Consider the following 21,840-nt stretch of genomic DNA (forward strand, 5'->3'; position numbering starts at 1 on the left):
GGCCCTAACTGGCCAACTCGAGTTTTTATATGCTGATAGGTAGTTGACAACAAAAGACAGATTGAAACAAAAAAAAATATTATTTTATTTTTGTGTATCAATTCTTTGCTTTATTTATAAAATACAATTTCACTTATAATACCTAGACTTTATTTATATTTAATGAGATTATAATACAAAATAGAAGTCGGACAAAACCTGACTAATTTAACTAAATTAAATATCTGATTAAACATTTTGGATGGTTTTTCAACCAATTAATTTAAATGAATAACAAATTTACTACTAAATAGTCTTAGGGCCACTTGCACCATTCACTAACCCGGAGGTTAACCGGTTAAACCTGGAGTTACCATGGTTACCAGTACAATTTGACACTGGATTAACGGTTTAACCGGTTAACCCCGGATTAGTGGGATGGTGCAAGTGGCGCTTAGTGAATAAAGACTAGTTATCGTAAACTTTTTAACAAAAAATATCTATTTATAATATATATTTGTGCGTATCAAATTAAAATTGAAAATTAAATAACTAACATACTCGTCAGCAAAAAATTATCTACCAACGCGTGCGTTGTGTTTTATTTTAAATTGGCTATTAATTACGCTGTAGTTTGACATATCACGTTATATAATTGATTTTAATATTTACATTATAGCAATGAAAACAAATACAACTCGGGACAAAATATCTGAGGCTATTAACAATATAATAGACCATACGATCTGTCTTTTTTATGATGACGACTATGAACAACATACTTTATTCCTCATTTTTGTAATATTATCATAGATAAAGTAAATTCATATCACAGATTACTTTATTAAAATTAATAATTACTAGCGACCCGCCCCGGCTTCGCACGGGTTAACAAATTATACACCTAAACCTTCCTCAAGAATCACTCTATTAATAGGTGAAAACCGCATGAAAATCCGTTCCCTAGTTTTTGAGTTTATCGCGAACATACAAACACACCAACAGACAGACACGGCGGGGGACTTTGTTTTATAAGGTGTAGTGATTTTATATTATTACATCTAGCTCTAAATCTAGAGCTAATTCTTTTTTTTTGTACTTAGAAGAACTCCGTAAGAAATTTTATCGGGCACTTAATGAGGTATCATAATGAAATAATCTCAACTAGCACGATTATTTCTAATTATTTACTAATAACAAAGCAAAACTATACCGCATTAAGTGCCTGAATAAAAATGATGAACCACGTTAGAACGGCCCGGGTCCGGGCCGAGGCTTTCGGCACTTCATTCAAAGCATCACGTGATCACCGGTCATCTGGGTGCGTAACCAACGTGCAATCGTTACCGCTCCGTAGCGAACGAAACGCAAATGTCACTGTCGCACTAGAGGGGAAGAATGATGGAGAGAGATGACTACGATACGCTACGGAGCGTTAATGATTGGCACGTTGGCACGTTCTGGTGGCCTAGCCAAGGTGACAATCTCTTGCGCTTCGCCATCGAATCGCTTTGTGTCTCTCTATCATTCTTCCATATTAGTGTGCCAGTGACAGTTGCGTTTCGATCGCTACGGAGCGTAAGCGATTGGCATGTTGGCACGCCCTGTTATAGAAAACGAAGTGTTCGTTGCCTCGGCCCGGGCCCGGGCCGTTATCGATTTCAAGTATATAAACGATGCCGATGTAATGTTATCCTCTTGGGTGCAGCAAGAATCTTAATTTCAGCGACTTATTCTAAGGGTCACTTGCGCCATTCGCTAACCCGGGGTTAACCGGTTAAACCTGGAGTTACCATAGCAGAGTGTAAATTTCACTCTATAGCGTGACGTGCGTACGCGTTTGCGTTAAGTGTCATTTTGTATGGGATTTTTAGTTTCCAAAACGTCCCGCTTGGCGCGCTGTTCAAAATCCCATACAAAAATAGATATAACGCAAACGCGAACGCTTGTCACACTATGGAATGAAATTTACATTAGGTGCTCAGTACAATAGGGGGTATTACTGCAATATTCTGCCGCCAGAGTGCAGCAATAAGCTAGCTAGTAAACCAATAGAGTAACTTATACATACTGTGTCTTAAACTTTTTTTTGTCAAGTTTTCACAGACAATAAAATATGACATTGATCCAGCAAGGCGGTTTGTTAACAAGGGCCTGCCGGGAAACGCAAAAATCGAAATTTAATTATCTGCCTCTTTATCGCTCTAATGTGCAAGAGTGATAGAGAGGTTAGATAACAAAAATTGTGATGGATAGTGGTAGTGGCGCCCCCTACGCAGAGTTTTGCGTAATATTCCCTATTAGACACTGGGTTATCGGTTAACCCCGGGTTAGTGGAATGGTTCGAGGGTGCTAAGACTAGTTCTTTCAGGGTGTACTACGCGTGAGTTGGTCCGATGATGTACACGTCGTTTTGAGGCACGATGGTGTGGTTCTTCTTCTTCTGCACCAGGTCTATGCCACAGTACACCTGAAATAAATAAATAAAATATAAGTAAGCTCAGAAAAACAACAATTGCTCTACCGCGGCGCATTAAATAGAGGCAAGTACTAGGATGGCGTCGTATTAGAATCACACCAAGAAAAGTCTGCAGCGGATTAGATAGCCCACGTAGTGTAAGTGTCATTTTAAACGTCAAACTTCTATGAAATTATGACGTATAAATAACACTTGCACTGCGTGGGCTATCAAAGTCGCTGCAGACTTTTCTTGGTCTAACTCTACCCACCAGTGCTTGGTGGGCAACAATGAACCAAACTAAATTGCATAGGTTGTCTTTAATTTTTGGGATGTAAGGGAGAACAAATATCACCTCAGTGCTCCCACCAACCTCACCTGCTCGTGGTGCATCCTGCCGGACAACAGACGAGGCTCTGGACCGACTGATGGCGGTATAACCATTTGTAAACAAGCGTAGCAAAATCCAACAGACCAGTGTCGGGCAGCAGTGACACTGGTGCGATATGTTACGCTCTGCGATCGCCAACCCGCCTGCCCAGCGTGGCGATTATGGGCAAAGCCTCCATGGAAGCACACCAAAGACCACGGCCCCCAGTTCCCGGTTGCCCTGTCGTCCGGGACCATGGCGGCGGTCTCGGTAACGGTAGGGTAGGGGGTGCGAAGAATCGCCGGGTGACGGAAGGCCGCCACAAACAACTGACCTTGGCGACGTACAACGGACGCACGCTACGGCTGGATGAGCACCTGGCACAACTCGAAGAAGAACTCGGAAGGATAAGGTGGCACATTCTGGGACTATGCGAAGTCCGAAGACAGGGGGAGGACACAGTAACCCTCGAATCGGGCCACCTTATGTACTTTCGAGAGGGAGACCAGCTATCCCAAGGTGGCGTAGGGTTCCTGGTAAACAAAGCCCTCTGTGACAACGTCGTAGAAATGTCGAGTGTGTCGAGCAGGGTTGCGTACCTCGTAATTAAGCTCAATGAGAGATACAGCCTCAAGGTGGTACAGGTTTACGCACCGACCTCGACACACACGGACGAAGAAGTGGAAGATATGTACGATGACATATCGAAGGCCCTACATCGCACCACCAAGGCCCACTTCAACGTTGTCATGGGTGATTTCAACGCTAAAGTGGGAGTACAGAATTGCAGCGAGTCGGTAGTAGGATCCCATGGTTTTGGTAGCCGGAATCATAGGGGGCAAATGCTTGTCAATTTCCTCGAGAGAGAGGGGCTTTTCTTGATGAATTCGTTCTTCAAGAAAAAGCCCCAAAGGAAGTGGACATGGCGGAGCCCCGATACTATGACAAAAAACGAGATCGACTTCATCATAACCGACAAAAAGCATATATTCAGAGACGTCTCAGTGATCAACAGGTTCAACACCGGTAGTGATCACCGACTTGTTAGAGGCTCTCTGAATATCAACTATAAGCTCGAACGTGTCCGTTTGATGAAGTCCAGGCTCCGTCCTAGCCTGCTCCAAACCATGGTAGGATCTGAAGCATTCCAGTCGAACCTGGAGAACCGATTCGCTGCCGTGGAAACCACAAATGCCGTTGACATAAACCAGACCCTCAAGAATGTGGTTGGAATCCTCAGGGATGAAGGTACGAGATTTTGCGAAATACAGCGTAAAGCCGGGAGGTCGAAGCTTTCGGAGGAAACCTTCAGGCTCATGAAGGTACGACGGGAAGACCCACCTGCCACTTCGTCAGAGCGACGGGCTCTAAACAAGAGGATTGGCAAACTAGTACGACGTGACCTCCGGTGCACCAATACTCGCTTCATTGAGCAAGCGATTGAGCAGAATCGGGGGTCAAAAGTTTTTGTCCAGTCCCTTGGAAGAAGCCACCTGACGAAGCTGACCACAACTGGTGGGGCTGTTGTATCGTCCCGGTCGGGGATTCTGTCTGAAATCGAATCCTTCTATGGCCAGCTATACGCTTCGCATGCATCTCAACCAGATCCCGAAAATGAGGATTCTAGAGCCACATTGATCCGCCACTTTACCGAAGACTTGCCAGAAATCAGCACTGACGAAATCGAGATGGCCCTCAGACAGCTAAAAAATGGAAGAGCCCCCGGCGAGGACGGCGTTACAACTGAGCTTCTGAAAGCGGGAGGCAAACCTGCACTGAAGGAGCTCCAGAACATCTTTAACGCCGTTCTCTTCGATGGGAGAACTCCAGAGGTGTGGAGTAGGAGTGTTGTCGTGCTGTTCTTCAAAAAGGGAAATAAGGCCCTATTGAAGAACTACCGACCCATTTCGCTCCTAAGCCACATCTACAAGCTGTTTTCGAGGGTCATCACGAACCGCCTAGCACGAAGACTCGACGAATTTCAGCCACCGGAGCAGGCCGGATTTCGAGGAGGATACGGCACCATAGACCACATCTTCACAGTGCGGCAGATTATACAGAAGACTGAAGAGTATAATCGGCCCCTGTGCTTAGCATTTGTGGACTATGAGAAAGCCTTTGACTCCATTGAAGTTTGGGCTGTTCTGGATTCCCTGCAGCGATGCCAAGTCGACTGGCGATATATCCAAGTGTTGAGATGTCTGTACAACGCAGCTACCATGGCCGTCCAAGTCCAAAACCAGCAGACTAAGGCTATCCCCATGCATCGTGGTGTGAGACAAGGGGATGTGATTTCCCCGAAATTGTTCACAAATGCATTGGAGGATATGTTTAAAACGCTCGACTGGAAGGAACATGGTATTAACATTAATGGCGAATACATCTCACACTTGCGATTTGCGGACGACATCGTCATCATGGCTGAGACGTTGCAGGATTTAGAGCATATGCTGACCGGTCTAGCTGATTCTTCTCAACGCATAGGTCTCCGGATGAATTTGGACAAAACGAAAGTTATGTTCAACGAACGTGTTGCTCCGGGACCTATTGCAGTACAAGGGGCTGTTCTCGAGGTTGTTCAGGAATACGTCTACCTCGGGCAAATACTGCAGTTAGGAAGGAACAACTTCGAGAAAGAGTCGAATAGAAGGATACAGCTGGGCTGGGCAGCATATGGGAAGCTGCGTCGAGTCTTCACGTCATCAATCCCACAAAGTCTGAAGACAAAAGTCTTCAATCAGTGCGTCCTACCCGTGATGACATACGGAGCCGAAACGTGGACACTCACGGTAGGACTGGTCCATAAATTCAAAGTCGCTCAGCGAGCTATGGAAAGGGCTATGCTCGGAGTCTCTCTGAGGGATCGTATTCGAAATGAAGTCATCCGTCAGAGAACTAAAGTCGTCGACATAGCCCACCGGATTAGCAAGCTGAAGTGGCAGTGGGCCGGTCATATTAGCCGTAGAACCGATAACCGTTGGGGTAGGCGAGTTCTGGAGTGGAGACCGCGCATCGGCAAACGTAGCGTAGGACGCCCTCAGACTAGATGGAGCGATGACCTTCGCAAGGCGGCTGGCAAGAGCTGGATCAGAGTTGCCGCAAATCGTGCTCAATGGCGTGCAATAGGAGAGGCCTATGTCCAGCAGTGGACGAGAGTAGGCTGATGATGATGACTGTCTCTCACACTTCACAGGCGCACGCATATTTTAACTATAGGATACATGCTTTAAATATGTAAGTAAAACTTTGAATTTACAATCAATGTAAGAGAAAACAACAATGTAAACAGTAATTTTTAACGGCTATGGAAACAAACAGAAATGAAGGTAGTATTTAAACCGGTCTTCATTATTAATTTTACGTCAAAAAGCACAAAGACACGTTTAGTTTCGGAACCCATCGAACTTTCAAAATTGACATCAAAGCAACAGCTAATAAGGAATAGCAATAACTCTTAATAGAAATAAGTCTACAATATTGTAATCAGCAGACTATCTTTTTTCTTAAAATAAAATAAATAAATAATTCAACCTATATACGTCCAAATAATGGGCACAGGCCTCCTCTCATGCGCGAGAGGGCTTGGGCTATAGCCCCCAGGCTAGCCCAATGCGGATTGGGGACTTCACAATCTTCACATACACCTTTTGAATGGTATCGTCTTGGGTCGTCCGGTATCTTCTTGGGTCGTCCCATTCGTTTTTCGTCAAGTTCTTAAATTAGTCCTATTCTGCTTTCGTCACTCATTCTACATTCGTCACAATCGTCGGTGGCTTTCAATGTAGAATGAGTGACGAAAGCAGAATAGGACTAATTTAAGAACATGACGAAAAACGAATGGGACGACCCAAGACGATACCTTATTTCGATATTCGCAGATGTATGCAGGTCTCCTCACGATATTTTCCTTCACTGAAATATATTCGGATTTTTTCTTGTCTCAGCCTAAATTCCCGGTTTTCTTTTTTTTAATTCATCGACATTAGATAAAGCAAAACAAAAAACGTAACACAACTGTATCACCTGAATGACGTTCAATGCTGAACGAACACCTTCTTTAAAAAGGACCTCTACAAGGACCGCTCCTAAGGTAATTTATTATTTGACCTATTTTGCTAAAATCTTTCTTAAGAGAGCCTTTTTTGCGGTTTTATCGAGAGACTATGGGGTTCTTCAAAAAAGGAGTGTACATGTTTATAATAACTCTCCTGTAGTTACAGGCATCCGTAGCATACGATGACTGATTACTATCAGGAGGGTCGTATGCTTGTTTGCCACCGACATGGTATAAAAAGAGAGCATGAAGTGATTGTAGAACACCCACAAAGTCGCACATGTTGTTGTTTATATATTTGTGCTATTTCGGTATAGGCCAGTCACTGTTCTCGTGTTTTTAATTATATTTTTATCTTCAAAGATAACCCTAAGTGCTGTTCAACTGTGTAACCATGTTAGCGTGGAAAGTCATGCCAGTGATAAATAATTATGCCACAGTTCATTGACTCTTCATTCACTTGGCCAAGGCGCTAATTATTGCCAAAGATAAATTAATAACAAAAATTTACAATCGTTGTATGTATGTGGGTCACCATAACATCTTGCACCAATTCGTGAGGACTCAGGCCTCAATGTTCTGTATAATGCTTTGACTTTAGCTTAACACCCTGAGACCCTAACGCCTAATATATTATTGTCTGCGATCATTAGACGATTTCTAGTTTTATGCGACGGCGTAGCATTATTCAATGATACGCTAACCGTTTTTATTATCTACTTGTCTTTGACAAGATGTTTACTCTTCAGGTTATACTCGTAATTAGTAACTTTTTAAGTGTAGTGACTTAATTAATTCGGTTATTTTGATATGCTGATTTGACTGTTATTACATTTTGATAGTTATTAGTACCTATTTGTATATTTTGTCTGGTACTTGTTTATTTGAACGCGTTAAAACAAACATTTACTTATTTTTACGCTCACTACTATTTTTAATCAAAATTAAAACGAAAACACGGGAGGCAGACTAATCTCGTATTCGTGTAAATTATGTATAATGTCATACGCGACATAGTAGTCATTCATACTAAGCCTACGGTGGTAAGGTGGGCAGTTAAACACAAGGGTAGGTAGAGGTAGATAAATTGGTCACTTAATATGGCCGTTGGTCATGACTTCATAATATCAGAGAGAATTTGAAATAGAGGAATATCGTCAAAGTAAATTATGTAGCCAGTACATTTACTGCCATCTTTCGACACAAATGCTTAAAACTTTTAAAACGCCATATGACTTTGATCCTTATTCTTTCACTGATGTGTTAAATTTGTTAAATATCAAAAAATATCGCCATCTACTCGAGAGTAGGCCAAAGGTATGGCGCCATCGCTCGAAAAGGTGGCACCATACCTTTGGCCTATCCTTTAATAATACAATGAATAAATAATTATATCATACCCTTTTTCAGGAAATTAAAAAAAAAATACTTGAGACCTCGGGTGACCCTAGGGCTGGCTCATTCCTAGGTCAACGAATAGGCATAGCCATCCAGCGTGGTAATGTAGCCAGCCTCATGCGCACCCTTCCGCAGGGCACAGACTTATTGGTGGAAGGTAATAGGTGGGTATTTTTTCTATTGTTGTTTATTTTATAAGTAAATAGGTTTATTTTAATGTTAGTTTAGTTTTGTAGGTAGTTTAAATTTTAGGTTACTATTTTTAATGAATGAAAATGAAATTTTTGGAAATATCCCTTTCCGATGTCATTCCAATAAATAATTTACTTTGACAATATTCCTCTAGTCTAAATTATCTTTGATAATAACATAATAATAAGATAATATCATGATGAAGATACAGGGTAAAAACTCAACTACTTAATCCCATAATTGACTGTAAGTAAGACCTTGTGCTCGTTACCTCAAGGATTGTTTGCAATCATTGGATTATAAGCATCGCTGGAGCATATCAGCGATCAAGAACATCGAATAAATTGGTCATAAAGGTGTAAGTAATACAGACTATGACCAAAAGAATTATTAATAAGAGAGTTTCTGTAACATTTCTGTCATGCGACCGTTATAAGCTATAATGGCTTCTCAGTTAGACTTCAATGTCGTTATTTGAGACGCGAAATGTACGCGACAAGAGATTCTGAGAGCGGTTTGAAGAGAGTGAGGAAACTGAGAGTAAATGCTATATATATCACTCACCACGAGTACAGCAAAGACAACCCCAAACTGTAGCCAGCTTGTACAGGCATCAAAGCTTGGCACCCCTGCATACACATTTGTATGTACATCGTACGTCGTCGCTCCCGTTAAATATGCTTGTAGTCCGACACTCGAGAGAGCGCGGTGAACCAAGACATCATGAGAGCGGAGAATTGAAGAGAGCAGGGTAACAAATATGTAATGTTATTTCACTCACCACGGGTATAGCAATGACAACGCCCAAGCTGTAGCCAGCCAGCACGTCGCTCCAGTGATGCTTGTAGTCTGACACTCGAGAGAGCGCGGTGAACCAAGAGATCATGAGAGCAGCTTGAAGAGAGTGAGGAAACTTATAGTAAATGTTACTTCACTCACCACGAGTATAGCGAAGACAACGCCCAAGCTGTAGCCAGCCAGTACGTCGCTCCAGTGATGCTTGTAGTCCGACACTCGAGAGAGCGCGATGTACCAAGAGATCATGAGAGCGGTTTAAAGAGAGTGAGGAAACTTATAGTAAATGTTACTTCACTCACCACGAGTATAGCGAAGACAACGCCCAAGCTGTAGCCAGCCAGTACGTCGCTCCAGTGATGCTTGTAGTCCGACACTCGAGAGAGCGCGATGTACCAAGAGATCATGAGAGCGGTTTGAAGAGAGTGAGGAAACTTATAGTAAATGTTATTTCACTCACCACGAGTATAGCAAAGACAACGCCTAAGCTGTAGCCAGCTAGGACGTCGCTCCAGTGATGTTTGTAGTCCGACACTCGAGAGAGCGCGGTGAACCAAGAGATCATGAGAGCGGAGAACTGTAGAGAGTGACGGAGGACGCGGGTTCCTCGCCAGGTCATCCGCCGCTCAAGGTACAGCTGAAAACAATAATATAACATGTTACATGATTTCTGGGTTATTTCTGGGGTCAATATCATAGCAACAGAAATTTTTACTCAAGTTGTCCACTGTTTCGTAAAGGTTTAATCTCTATGAAGTCACATTCCAACCGGAGAAACGTTAAAATAAGGAGAAGAATAAAACCGGGACCAGAAAGGACCACGGGAAAGACCGAGTATTAGAATAGATTAGAATGTTTCGGTATTTATATTCTTCAATTCGATATCATGTGTCCAAATCATCTTTTCTTGTACAAGTAAAACACGTGTGTATTTCTAGTAACCAAGGTGATTGCTGATAATATTTAATCATGAGTTTTTATCATTGCGGACATTCATTTATTTACGAGTAAGTAGTATCGCTTAGTCATACTTGGTCATACCAAGTAAGTAGGTAGTTACCAAACTTTTCGTACAATCGCAGACCGAAAAAAAAATGACAAAGAAATCAGCACGGTCATTCAGTCCTTAATTATGCTTATGCTAAGTAAAGCTGCGTGACTGCTATGATATACAGGGTGGCTAAAAAATAAGTGCATTTCCGTGGCCAGGGAGGTTTTGGGATTATACTGATAAAACTTTCACTATGGGACTAACCCCGAAATCGCGGAAAAAACCCAGAAACCCCCATAGAATTACCCTCCCATAGAAAATGGATCAGCCAAAATGTATGAAACACCCAAAAAAATTTTTCGCCCCAATCTAGCCCTAAACTAAGCAAAGCTTGTACTATGGGTGCTATGCGACGATATACATACTTATATAGATAAATACATACTTATATACATAGAAAACATCCATGACTCAGGAACAAACATTGTGTTCATCACACAAATAAATGCCCTTACCGGGATTCGAACCCAGGACCATCGGCTTCACAGGCAGGGTCACTATTACCCACTACGCCAGACCGGTCGATGAAATATCGAAGGATGTCTTTTAGAAAGTCTGTAAGGATACTTACAACCACGAACGGACTTGCAGACCATTAAACAAAGCGCAGGAAGGTGTTCCAATGATCCAGTCAAGATGACAAAGAACTGCCAGTCGTGAAAAGCAAGATAACTTAATTGTTAATGGATATCCTTTAGAAACTACGCACAGCAATGGATATCTTTCGAGTAAAATGCTTCTTCTTCTTCTTGGTTACACTCTTGACGGAGTGGTCGTGGCCATTATGTAGACTTTTGAGCGACTCGTTTAACGACACGTCGCCATTCCTCCCGTAGAGCTGCCTTCCGTGAGCATTCGCTTACTGTGGCCAACACACTGGCTTTGATTTGGTCGGTCCATCTCATTGGCGATCTTCCTCTAGCCCTGTCACCTCCCACTCTTCCTTCCTTGTAAAGTAAAATGCTTATGAATGGTATTAATGGTATACTCACAGCCACGAAGACCATGGTGTAGGCCGCGAAGGACGAGTGTCCGCTGAGGAATGACTTGCGCATGTCCTCGATCTGGCTACTGTTGCTGGTGCAGTAGTATTCCGAGGGTAGGACGTAGCGACCGTGCCATTCTGGTAAACTGCAGTCAATTGATGGCCGGCATAACTGGAAATAAGATAACATCTATTGATCATCTCATCATCATCATTATCATCATTCTAGCCTTCAGTCGCCCACTGCTGAGCATAGGTCTCTCTTCGTGTACGCCACTTATCCCGGTCCTGGGCTAGTCTCATCCAAAAGTGCCCTGCGATTTTCCGAATATCATCCACCCGACGAGCCAACGGACGCCAGACGCTTCTTTCATCCAAAAGCGTCCGACCCCCGACGCCCGACGGAGCGGTGTTTGATCGTCCAGAACCCCTAATGTAAATTTCACGTCACGTGACGAGCGTTCGCGTTTGCGTTATGTCTATTTTTGTATGCGATTTTGAACAGCGCGCCAACCGGGACGTTTTGGAAACTCAAAATCCCATACAAAATTACGCTTAACGCGTACGTCACGTCACGCTATCGAATGAAATGTACGCTAGGAGTACCGGTTCATTGTTTGGCTAGTTTATTGTGTTAGGCAAGAACATTTATAACTAATACGTAAACATTGCCTAGTTCATAGAGAAATAAGTCAGTATGTATGGAGTGAGTACTCCTCACTCCATACAACTGGCTATTAGCCCGAAAGTTTGAAATAATGAAAGAGTGACGAGTAAGGTGACTGAGGAAGGAGCGGGCGGGGGGCGTCCGTTGTAAAACTTGGTATTCACCCCCTCGCCCGCTTCTTCCTCAGTCCCCTTACTCGTAATGCCTTCATTATGTCAAGCTTTCGGGCTAGTAATCAGGAGTGATCACTCTAAACTAACTTGTTTCTCTATTTTATGAAATCGACTTATACTTAATCTAATCTTAGGTCAGCTACTTATCTCAGGTCAAGTCAAGCAGGGAAGTATATTTCTTATCTGTAGATTAATAATTAAGTTAGCTTTATTATCTATTCCTTAATAGATTCTAACATTAACATGCTGTCAACATATAGGTTAAACGTGACCAAAGATACTTAAAAGATGTTATACCACGCCATAAGATAAAGAACTATTCTATTTTATGCATGTTTTATGAAAACGAAGAAGTTACCCGATGACAGGCTTGGCGACCTTTGTGGATAATTCAACGAACAACGCGCCGAGGCCTAAGGCCACCACTGTGCAGTACAGCCCATAAATCCAGGTGGGGATGCTCAAACATTCGCGTCCGCTTGGGCACTTTTGAGCACCAAGGCAGATGTTGCGACGCGCTCCTCCGCTTTGCGTGCAATTGAATAGCTACTTACATCAAAGAAGTGAGGCCTGAGTCTCCCGATGACCTGCTTGGCGATCTCAGTAGATAACTCAACGAACAACGCGCCGAGGCCGAAGGCCACCACTGTGCAGTACAGCCCACGAATCCAGGTCGGAATGCTCAAGCCGAATACTTTTGTGTCACTGGGTTCTTTGCGCAGGATTATCCATTCACAGACCAATACCTGTGGGTAGATAATGTTAGAATATAGGTAAGTGTTTCTCCTGGTTTCTATACAAAAGCCAGGTGATAAAGGGGAAGAAGGAGCTATGAAAGATACGTCAAAGATATGTACAGTCAGCAAAGCTATTGGCGTGGCATTCCTGCATACTAATATGTATATGACTGTACATAAATTTAATGCTGTGGACGGAATTCCTAAACAAGGACCGTGCTGGTCAGGTACGTAGGTATAGGAGAAAGGATCATATTTATTTACAGCTTCATTGTTACTTTGAAATGGGTTTTAATTTTGTGTGGAGGTGATAATTTCTGATGCGATCAAGAGACTTGTCGTTTTTCCAATTCTGGAGGGCAGAGAGTCGTTAAGAAATACTTCCATGGCCTATCTTATGTTAATTAGTTAGGTACAATTAATTAATCTGGAATCTAAGTAGGTATGATATTCTCATTTGTGAGGGAATTTTCGGATATTTGAAACCTTTGTCTTGTAGTACTAAGAAAGTTCATGCTTCAAGGTGTACTTACAACTAGAAAGGGCAGCCCCAGTCCGTATAATCTCAGCACAAGCGTGGTAACTGTGTTTTCGTGGTAGGGGTATTTGAGGGACTCATCGTCGCAGAAGAACCCTCGGCTGAACGGTTCCCATAGCAGCTTCATCGCGAACAGGCATACAGTCACTGGAAATTAATCAATAGTAGAATTAATGCGACGACATTCAAGTACCGTTTAGCAAGAGGCGTTTCGTGCGTTGTGTATACGATTGTCAGAATGACTGTCGTTTCTGGATTTTAAAAGAAACCGGAGCAGTCGATCCGGTTTGTTTTGAAGATGAAATTAATGTCTATGGGACCCATTGCATAAAAGCAATACTGGGTGATTTTACTACTGACTAAAGTTTCCCATACGTTACGTCTATAGGTAGGTACTGCGATCCTTCAAGGGTGTACATTAGGTCTATTTATTTTTAGTTGGTCCCATTAGGAAATTTGTTATATGACCAACTTATCATATTTTTGACATTCAGGATCACGACCCCAAATTCACCTAGTATTAGGGTTCCGTACCCAAAGGGTAAAACGGGACCCTATTACTAAGACTTCGCTGTCCGTCCGTCCGTCCGTCCGTCCGTCCGTCTGTCTGTCACCAGGCTGTATCTCACGAACCGTGATAGCTAGAAAGTTGAAATTTTCACAGATGATGTATTTCTGTTGCCGCTATAACTACAAATACTAAAAACAGAATAAAATAAATATTTAAATGGGGCTCCCATACAACAAACGTGATTTTTGACCAAAGTTAAGCAACGTCGGGCGTGGTCAGTACTTGGATGGGTGACCGTTCTTTATTGCATTTTTTTTTTGTATTATGGTACGGAACCCTTCGTGCGTCCGACTCGCACTTACCCGGTTTTTTATTGCTTTTATGCAATGGGTCCCATAGACACTTCATCTTCAAAAGAAACCAATCCGGTTTTTGTAATTGACTGCTTATTGTCTAGATATGTATTTTTTTGTATTTTTAGAAAAAAAAGATAATTTAGTTTTAGGTACCATACCTTGAGTTTATATCAGTTTTTATCATTGTGAAATCAATAACGTGGTCGTGGTTATTATATTTGTGAAAGGGCCATTATTTTTAATTAGCTAGAAATAGATTGAAATAGATTGCTGAGCGACCCATTGAAGAAATTAAAAAGGTAAACAACTGCACAATACGACACAATTGAGGTCATTGTTGAAGTAAATAAATATTGAAAGCATGACAAAGAAAATTAATTTGATAAACGCAGCGATAAACGCATGCGCCGACGGAATGTAGGAAAAATGACAATGCGTTACAACTGCGTTTACAATGTAGTGTCAATAGATTTGGTGTAAAATGGGTGTGTGGTGAAATAAACAACCGCGCGCTTTAGAATAGAATTTACCCCTATCCAACACGTATGAGACTATCCAGATTCGCGGATCATTTCTGAATATCCATAAGTATAATGATGGAGTTCGTTTGCACACCATAAAAGGCAGGCTAACGTTCACGCAAAATAGGCGCAATAATATGACGTCGAGTTGCGGAAACCAAGCCGGCGAGAACCTATAACCTATACTTAATAAGGCAGTCTAACACACACCACATCACATATCGAATTGTTGGAAATTATAGCAAGGAAGACTTTTTCAAAAATTATATTTTGCGATTTGTAATGTATTTCACAGTATCTATGCTATTACGTTTTTAACTGAAATTCAGCACCTAAAGGCGAAATAACTTAAAAGTTGTTATAGATACACTTTCTGAAGAAAGTGAAGGAAATGTATCTGTAAGTACCACTTTTAAGTTATTTCGCTTTCGCTTAACTGTGACGCGGTGGGCAAAGTTATGTCAAAGGGCAAAGTTTTATACTTTTACGGTATGCATTTGAAAAAAAAGGTTAACATAGATTGGGTTGGACGGATACTACTATGGGAGCTTACATAGTCATTTCCATTCGCTTGTATTACCTACTAAGTATTACCTGTAAACCTACTGATAACTGATAACATTATATTTACTTTAAGGATTATGTCATTAGATCGGCGCGTGAAACACTGATTACTCATCGCCAACTAAAAATAGAGTAAATCCTCGATTATACATACTTAGGACAGTGGATACCTAATCAAAAGTTTGGATAATCGAAATTTGTACGTTTTTTTTATGACAACATTTTTTTTACATACAAACAGTACCTACAGTAAACAATTAAAATTTGACGTGCATTATTAGGTAGCGTTGAAATAGAAAACACCTGTAAAAATCGAATGTTTTTAAACAAATCATTTTTTTATAAAATGGTCTATTTTTAGGGTTCCGTACCTCAAAAGGAAAAAACGGAACCCTTATAGGATCACTCGTGCGTCTGTCTGTCTGTCTGTCTGTCTGTCTGTCTGTCTGTCCGTCTGTCACAGCCGATTTTCTCCGGAACTACTGGACCAATCAAGTTGAAATTTGGTACACATATGTAAGTTTGTGACCCGAATACGGACATGTAACGTAAACAAATGAATTTTAAACATGGGGGCCACTTTTGGGGGGTAAATGAAAAAATGAAAAAAAAAAATTTTTCAAACTATATCATGTTACATATCAAATGAAAGAGCTTATTGTAAGGATTTCAAATAATTTTTTTTTATAATTTTCGAATCAACAGTTTAGAAGTTATTCAAGAAAATAGGCAAAAAATGACCATTCCCCCCCCCTTATCTCCGAAAATACTAGGTCTAAAATTTTGAAAAAAATACATAAAATAGGTCTATACCTATAGATGACAGGAAAACCTATTAGAAATGTACAGTCAAGCGTGAGTCGGATTTAATTACAGTTTTTAATCCGACCCCTACGGATTTTTTAAAGAGATTTCACTCACGTTTCACATAAAAAATACATTGTTAACTGTGCCGGATTACTTAGAGTAGTAGTTTTCTTAGAGTAATTGGTGATAATTTTCTGATAAGATAATCATTTTTAATATTTAACGGTCTTACCTACTTACGAGTAATTGTAAGGTCAAATTAAAAATAATGTTTAAAAAAAATGTTAAATTGAGAGCTAGCTTAAAGTTATTTGTACTCGTCGACTTTATTGGTTGAATTAATAAAGACTTTGTAACCAATAAGCAAAACAAGCACGTGCTTACGGCACCACGTTCAGGGAGGGCACCAAAATGCCAGGTTGAAAAAGGAGAACAAATTTTAAAATTAGGGACAGACACATCGTTTTTACCACACGATTTTTTTAGCTGTCCAAAAGCTAATTTGCAAAAATAATGGCGCGTAATTCCTTGGGAAACAATCGGTAGCAGTAGAAGAGTCGTGATTACATGCATAGATTCGATTTCAACCCACTCTTTTGCGGTTCGGCGTTAGGTCTTATGCGAGGCCTTCTGCCTTACGGCAAAGTTGATCTTCTGCCTTAATTACACTTGGGCGTGGATCCAAATCCAAGCTTTCCTCTTTCGCAGCTGGGCCTACTGCCTTTCTCACACTTCGCCAATTCAATTCCAAGCTCTCTGCTTTCTTGCATATTTTATGCATGCAAACAACCTCGCTGAGACCCTTAAATATCGAGCCCTATGTGAAGCTAGGCTGATAGAAAACTGTCCCATCCCTTCTCTGTATGAAATCCTGGATTCGCGCCTGGTTGGGACTAAAATTAAAATTGCGTTTTTATATCGAAAAATTTTCGCGCTCGCTTCGCTCGCGTTTTCAATTACTTTATAAGGATATATGATAAAGGTGACATTCGGGTGGCGACTGCAGCAACATTACTCTGTTGCAACGTTACTGCTGCAGTACTGTCAACTTCCGTGATAAAATGATGTGACTGATTTCCATACTAAAAGTAAAAATGTACAACTGTCTATCATATTGCGTTTTTATATCGAAAAATTTCCGCGCTCGCTTCGCTCGCGTTTTCAATTACTTTATAAGGTATGATAAAGGTGACATTCGGGTGGCGACTGCAGCAACATTACTCTGTTGCAACGTTACTGCTGCAGTACTGTCAACTTCCGTGATAAAATGATGTGACGGATTTCCATACTAAAAGTAAAAATGTACAACTGTCTATCATATTGCGTTTTTATATCGAAAAATTTCCGCGCTCGCTTCGCTCGCGTTTCTATTACTTTCTACGCTATGATAAAGGTGACATTCGGGTGGCGACTGCAACAGCATTAGGTACTCTGTTGCAACATTACTGCTGCGGCACTGTCAATTTTCGTGATAAAATGATGTGACTGATTTCCATTCTCAGCTGTAATGCGGCAATGAACTTCTCTCAATTTACCAAAAAATCAATGTAATCTTGATGACCCTAGGGAGAGGGGGCACCTAGAAATGCTTAGGGCATCAAAATATCTTAATCCGGCACTGATTGTTAAAAATTGTGTAATATACGGAACCCTTGGAACGCGAGTCCGACTCGCACTTGGCCGGTTTTTAATTGAAGAAAGGCTGTAGCGTGGATAATTTCGGATTCTGATAGTCGAGGTTCTACTGTAACTTTTGGCACTTAAATATCGAAGTAATAAGTATATACAATGTCAAAAACCTGTAAGTATTTGTATTGTACATTGCTCGGGGTGTTTATCAAGGCTTGACCATACTATTACGTGACATGAATAGCGAATACGTACGTACGGTAGTGTTCATACATTACAAAGTAAAGTAGTGCAAAGTAGATGCAAATTTGACAGCTAGAGTAGATAGCGCGAAAGTAAAAGCCGTTAAGACTTAAGAGTGTCACTCGAAGTGCCAGCTAGACCTTGAAAAATGTTTTGCATACATCAACGTTCGATTGTGTTCGTATATGGACACCATATAATGATATATCGCTCATGCTTATAATCGTGAATAGGCTGGATATAAGGAAATGATTCGTTAGTAACTGTCGTTAGACGTTAAAGTAGGTACACTACAATAGACTATTCATCATTGGTCACAATGATACGGCTGACGACGACCATTCAAGTGTCCTCGAAATAGATTTTTTCAGTTGTAGTTTGATTACGAACGAAACGAGGTCACAATTTAAGAAATACAAACATCTTAAGAGTTACACAGTTGCTGTTTTTGATTTGATTTTTACTCTCGATAGATCGAATCATAAAAATATAATAAACATGCATTTCCTAACACTGTTATTCTCTTTTTATGCTTCGATTTCAATAATGCAAAAACTGGCACGTGCTAATTCACAAATTACGGTACGTAATAACATACACATAGTATAATGTTTTTTTTAATAAAAAACAGCTAAGAGCATGACGGGATAATGTTCACCTATCTCTTATTACAGTAAAATACAGTATTTGAAAATCCGAACACTTTTTTTAAATATTTAATTAAAAATGGCTTAATATATAGGTAGAGTCCGGCTAAGCTGACTTTGCATCAATTTGAATAGAATAAAGTGTTTACAAACATATGCTCATGCTCATACACGCATGCTCATTGCAAATGCCGTGCAGAGTTATATTGGTCCGACTCTATGTATTAAAAAAATAATATAATATATATATTAATTAAATTATAATAAGTAATTAAAAAATATATGTATATATACCTATACATATATTTTTTTTATAACATCGCTCAGTAGAGTACTTACATCCAGCAATAAGGAATCCATCCAGCACCAGTTTCCGCAGCACACATATCGAGGGCTCGTCTCTCGACATCTTCACTTTTTTCTCTTAATTAATTGTTTAGTAGTTTAGCTACTCGCAGTGTCAAGTCGTAAGTTCGGTCGAGTAATGAAGAATAGTAGGCCCGCGCGCCGGTTTTAAAGTAAGCGCGGCTATCAGTTCGTTGCAGATAGCGAGGATACTACCTAGATGAGACAATTTTATTAAAATTATGTACTATGCTTTAAATTAAAAACAATCGGGAATTAAACCAAGCTGATCGATTTTGCACCTGTTTTTATGAACGTTGATATAAGAATGTTGATTGATTAATTTCAATTCTTGAGAGTACAGGCACCTGCAATAATATGTTACTCTTCGAAAGCCTCAAAAATATCTAACACGCTCTTATGGCTCCACAAATAAGATCGTGTCAGATATTTTTGCGGCCTTCGAAGAGTAACATATTATTGCAGGTGACTGTACTATGCGTTCTTCCATGAGTCATTTATTTATACTGTTTAGTAAAATTCTAGTGTCAACGTAGGTCATTTGATACTAGCCAGTGTGAATCTAAGTCACTAATGATATTAGTAAAAAACTAAAATTTTTGTTTTATTATTTTCATTCTAGGCAGTAAGCAACAACTGGTTACTTTTATTGTTTTGTTTTTTGTTTTGTTTTTGTTTGTTTTTGTATTGTTTTACATTTATAAAATCTTACATACACCTACGCATAATAATCCAGTCCGACCAGAGGTTTTAAAATGCTCAAGAAGGCTTGTGTTGTGGGTACTCAGACAACGACATAGGTATACGGTACCGGTATATAATAATATAGAAATACCTATATATAATAATACCGGTATATAATAATATAGAAATACCTACTGAAACACGTAGAAAGCACCCATGACTCACACAAATAAATGCCCTTACCGGGATTCGAACCCAGGACCATCGGCTTCATAGGCAGGGTCACTACTCACTAGGCCAGACCGGTCGGCTATTATCGAGGTCCACTTATTCTGAGACCCATAAGTTACAATAGGTATACGGCTGTCAAACATAACATGTCGCTGGGGCTATAAATATAAATAATTTAAGCCAAGCAACCCTTAAACGCGAGCAAGAAGAAGCCCCCATCTAGTCTTAAAAAGTATCATAACTCAGTCACTACCTACTGATCACAATACAAAGATACACAATCAATTCTCTTTGTAACAAAATAAATAACAACACGCTGATTGTCAGGGCATAATAATAATACTCCCTCGTGGTTTGTGGTAGGATTGTTAGAAGCAATCATGTAAGTACATACATACATAGTTATTTATACTGTGACGTGTGACATATAAAAACATCACCGAAAACCTTAAAAAAAGTAGCAATTTGGTCTAAGGCATTTTTTTATGCGTTCATACACTGTTTTTGTTACCGGTTTTAACCATTTAAGGTGACGTGGGTGATAAAATAGATAGAAGATTGACACAAAATCTCACAATAAACAGTGTAATCATTTATTTAAATCATTTACTTACATAATATATTTATTGTGACTTTAGGTATATTAAATGTTACTTTTCACTACTTACTAAAACTATAGCCTACCATCTTAATCGTGTACTTAAAGCTTAAACTTTGTTACTTAAAGGTAAAGGTATTTATTTTTAAAACTGATAGTTGATTTTATTAAGAATTAGGAGAGGTAGGTAGTGCATAAATATATGCAAAGTAGTAGCTGAGTAAAAAAATCTGCATTAAATAAATTAAAACCAAAATATATTGATTTAATAAGTAATTTCAAAATTTCAGAATAACGGTAGGGGCCTGCATGGTCTGTCTTGCAGCAGAAGCGCGGGCCGCATCACACGCCACGCTAGCATTAACGACATTCTGCGCCGGGCCTTTACCAGTGCCGGAGCACCAGCCGTCCTAGAGCCCACAGGTCTGACCAGGGACGACGGCAAACGGCCCGACGGCATGACTCTTGTTCCCTGGAGGCTGGGCCGGCCCCTAGTCTGGGACGCCACGTGTGTCGACACTCTGGCGCAGTCCCACCTCCCAGGGACCTCGACCAAGGCCGGGACGGCCGCCGCAACGGCCGAGCACCTCAAACGGCGCAAATATGCAGCCATTGATTCTGGTTGCATGTTTGAGCCGTTTGGGGTGGAGACCCTCGGGCCTTGGGGACCCGGAGCACATTCCATATTTAGGGAGCTAGCGAAGCGTCTCAATGATGCTACGGGTGACCAGAGGGCTGGGTACTTCCTTGCCCAGAGAATTGGCATTGCCATTCAGCGCGGCAATGCCACCAGCCTTCTGGGCACCCTACCATCCGGCGCAGAGCTAGCTCCCATTTTTTATTTGTAAATATCTGTATATAGTTGTTAGAGTTTAATTTTAGTTTTAATTTTAATATTTAGTTTAATTATTTTGTTTTATTCTTAAATTTTAAAAACCAAAATATTACTTTGCTAATCCGCGAAAAGATAACGTGCTAGTCAATCAATGCTAACCCGTTATACTCACTTGCGTATTTTTACATGCAACTAATGTTAAAAAAATTAATACGCAAATATAAATATTGCTTATATTTGCGTATTTACTTTGTATGGCGGTAACAGAGAGGAAAGTTTGAAAAATGTATGGGAATTTAAGGACACTTTTTTTCTCTTTTAAGGATGAAAAGGGCTCGCAATCCTGACTATTAGAAATAACAAAAAAGTGGCAAAAAGGTCACAATATACAAAAATGGCAAAAAATAAAATAAACGCTCATCTAATCCACAATCAATAACCCTTTGATGCT

General features: G+C 40.5%; 1 protein-coding gene across 1 annotated transcript; it reads right to left on the minus strand.

Moving 5' to 3' along the window:
- Positions 1-749: 749 nt before the first annotated feature.
- LOC134798107 (putative phosphatidate phosphatase) lies at positions 750-19,152 on the minus strand. Its single transcript, XM_063770447.1, has 6 exons — positions 19,015-19,152; positions 13,393-13,544; positions 12,677-12,868; positions 11,290-11,454; positions 9,707-9,883; positions 750-2,449 (listed from the first exon to the last, which is right to left on the minus strand). Exons 1-6 carry the CDS (start codon positions 19,082-19,084, stop codon positions 2,357-2,359), a joined length of 849 nt encoding a protein of 282 aa, XP_063626517.1. The 5' UTR covers positions 19,085-19,152; the 3' UTR covers positions 750-2,356.
- Between the last annotated feature and the right edge of the window lie 2,688 nt (positions 19,153-21,840).

The sequence above is a fragment of the Cydia splendana genome, chromosome 16 (assembly GCF_910591565.1).
Source record: "Cydia splendana chromosome 16, ilCydSple1.2, whole genome shotgun sequence".
Classification (NCBI taxonomy): domain Eukaryota; kingdom Metazoa; phylum Arthropoda; class Insecta; order Lepidoptera; family Tortricidae; genus Cydia; species Cydia splendana.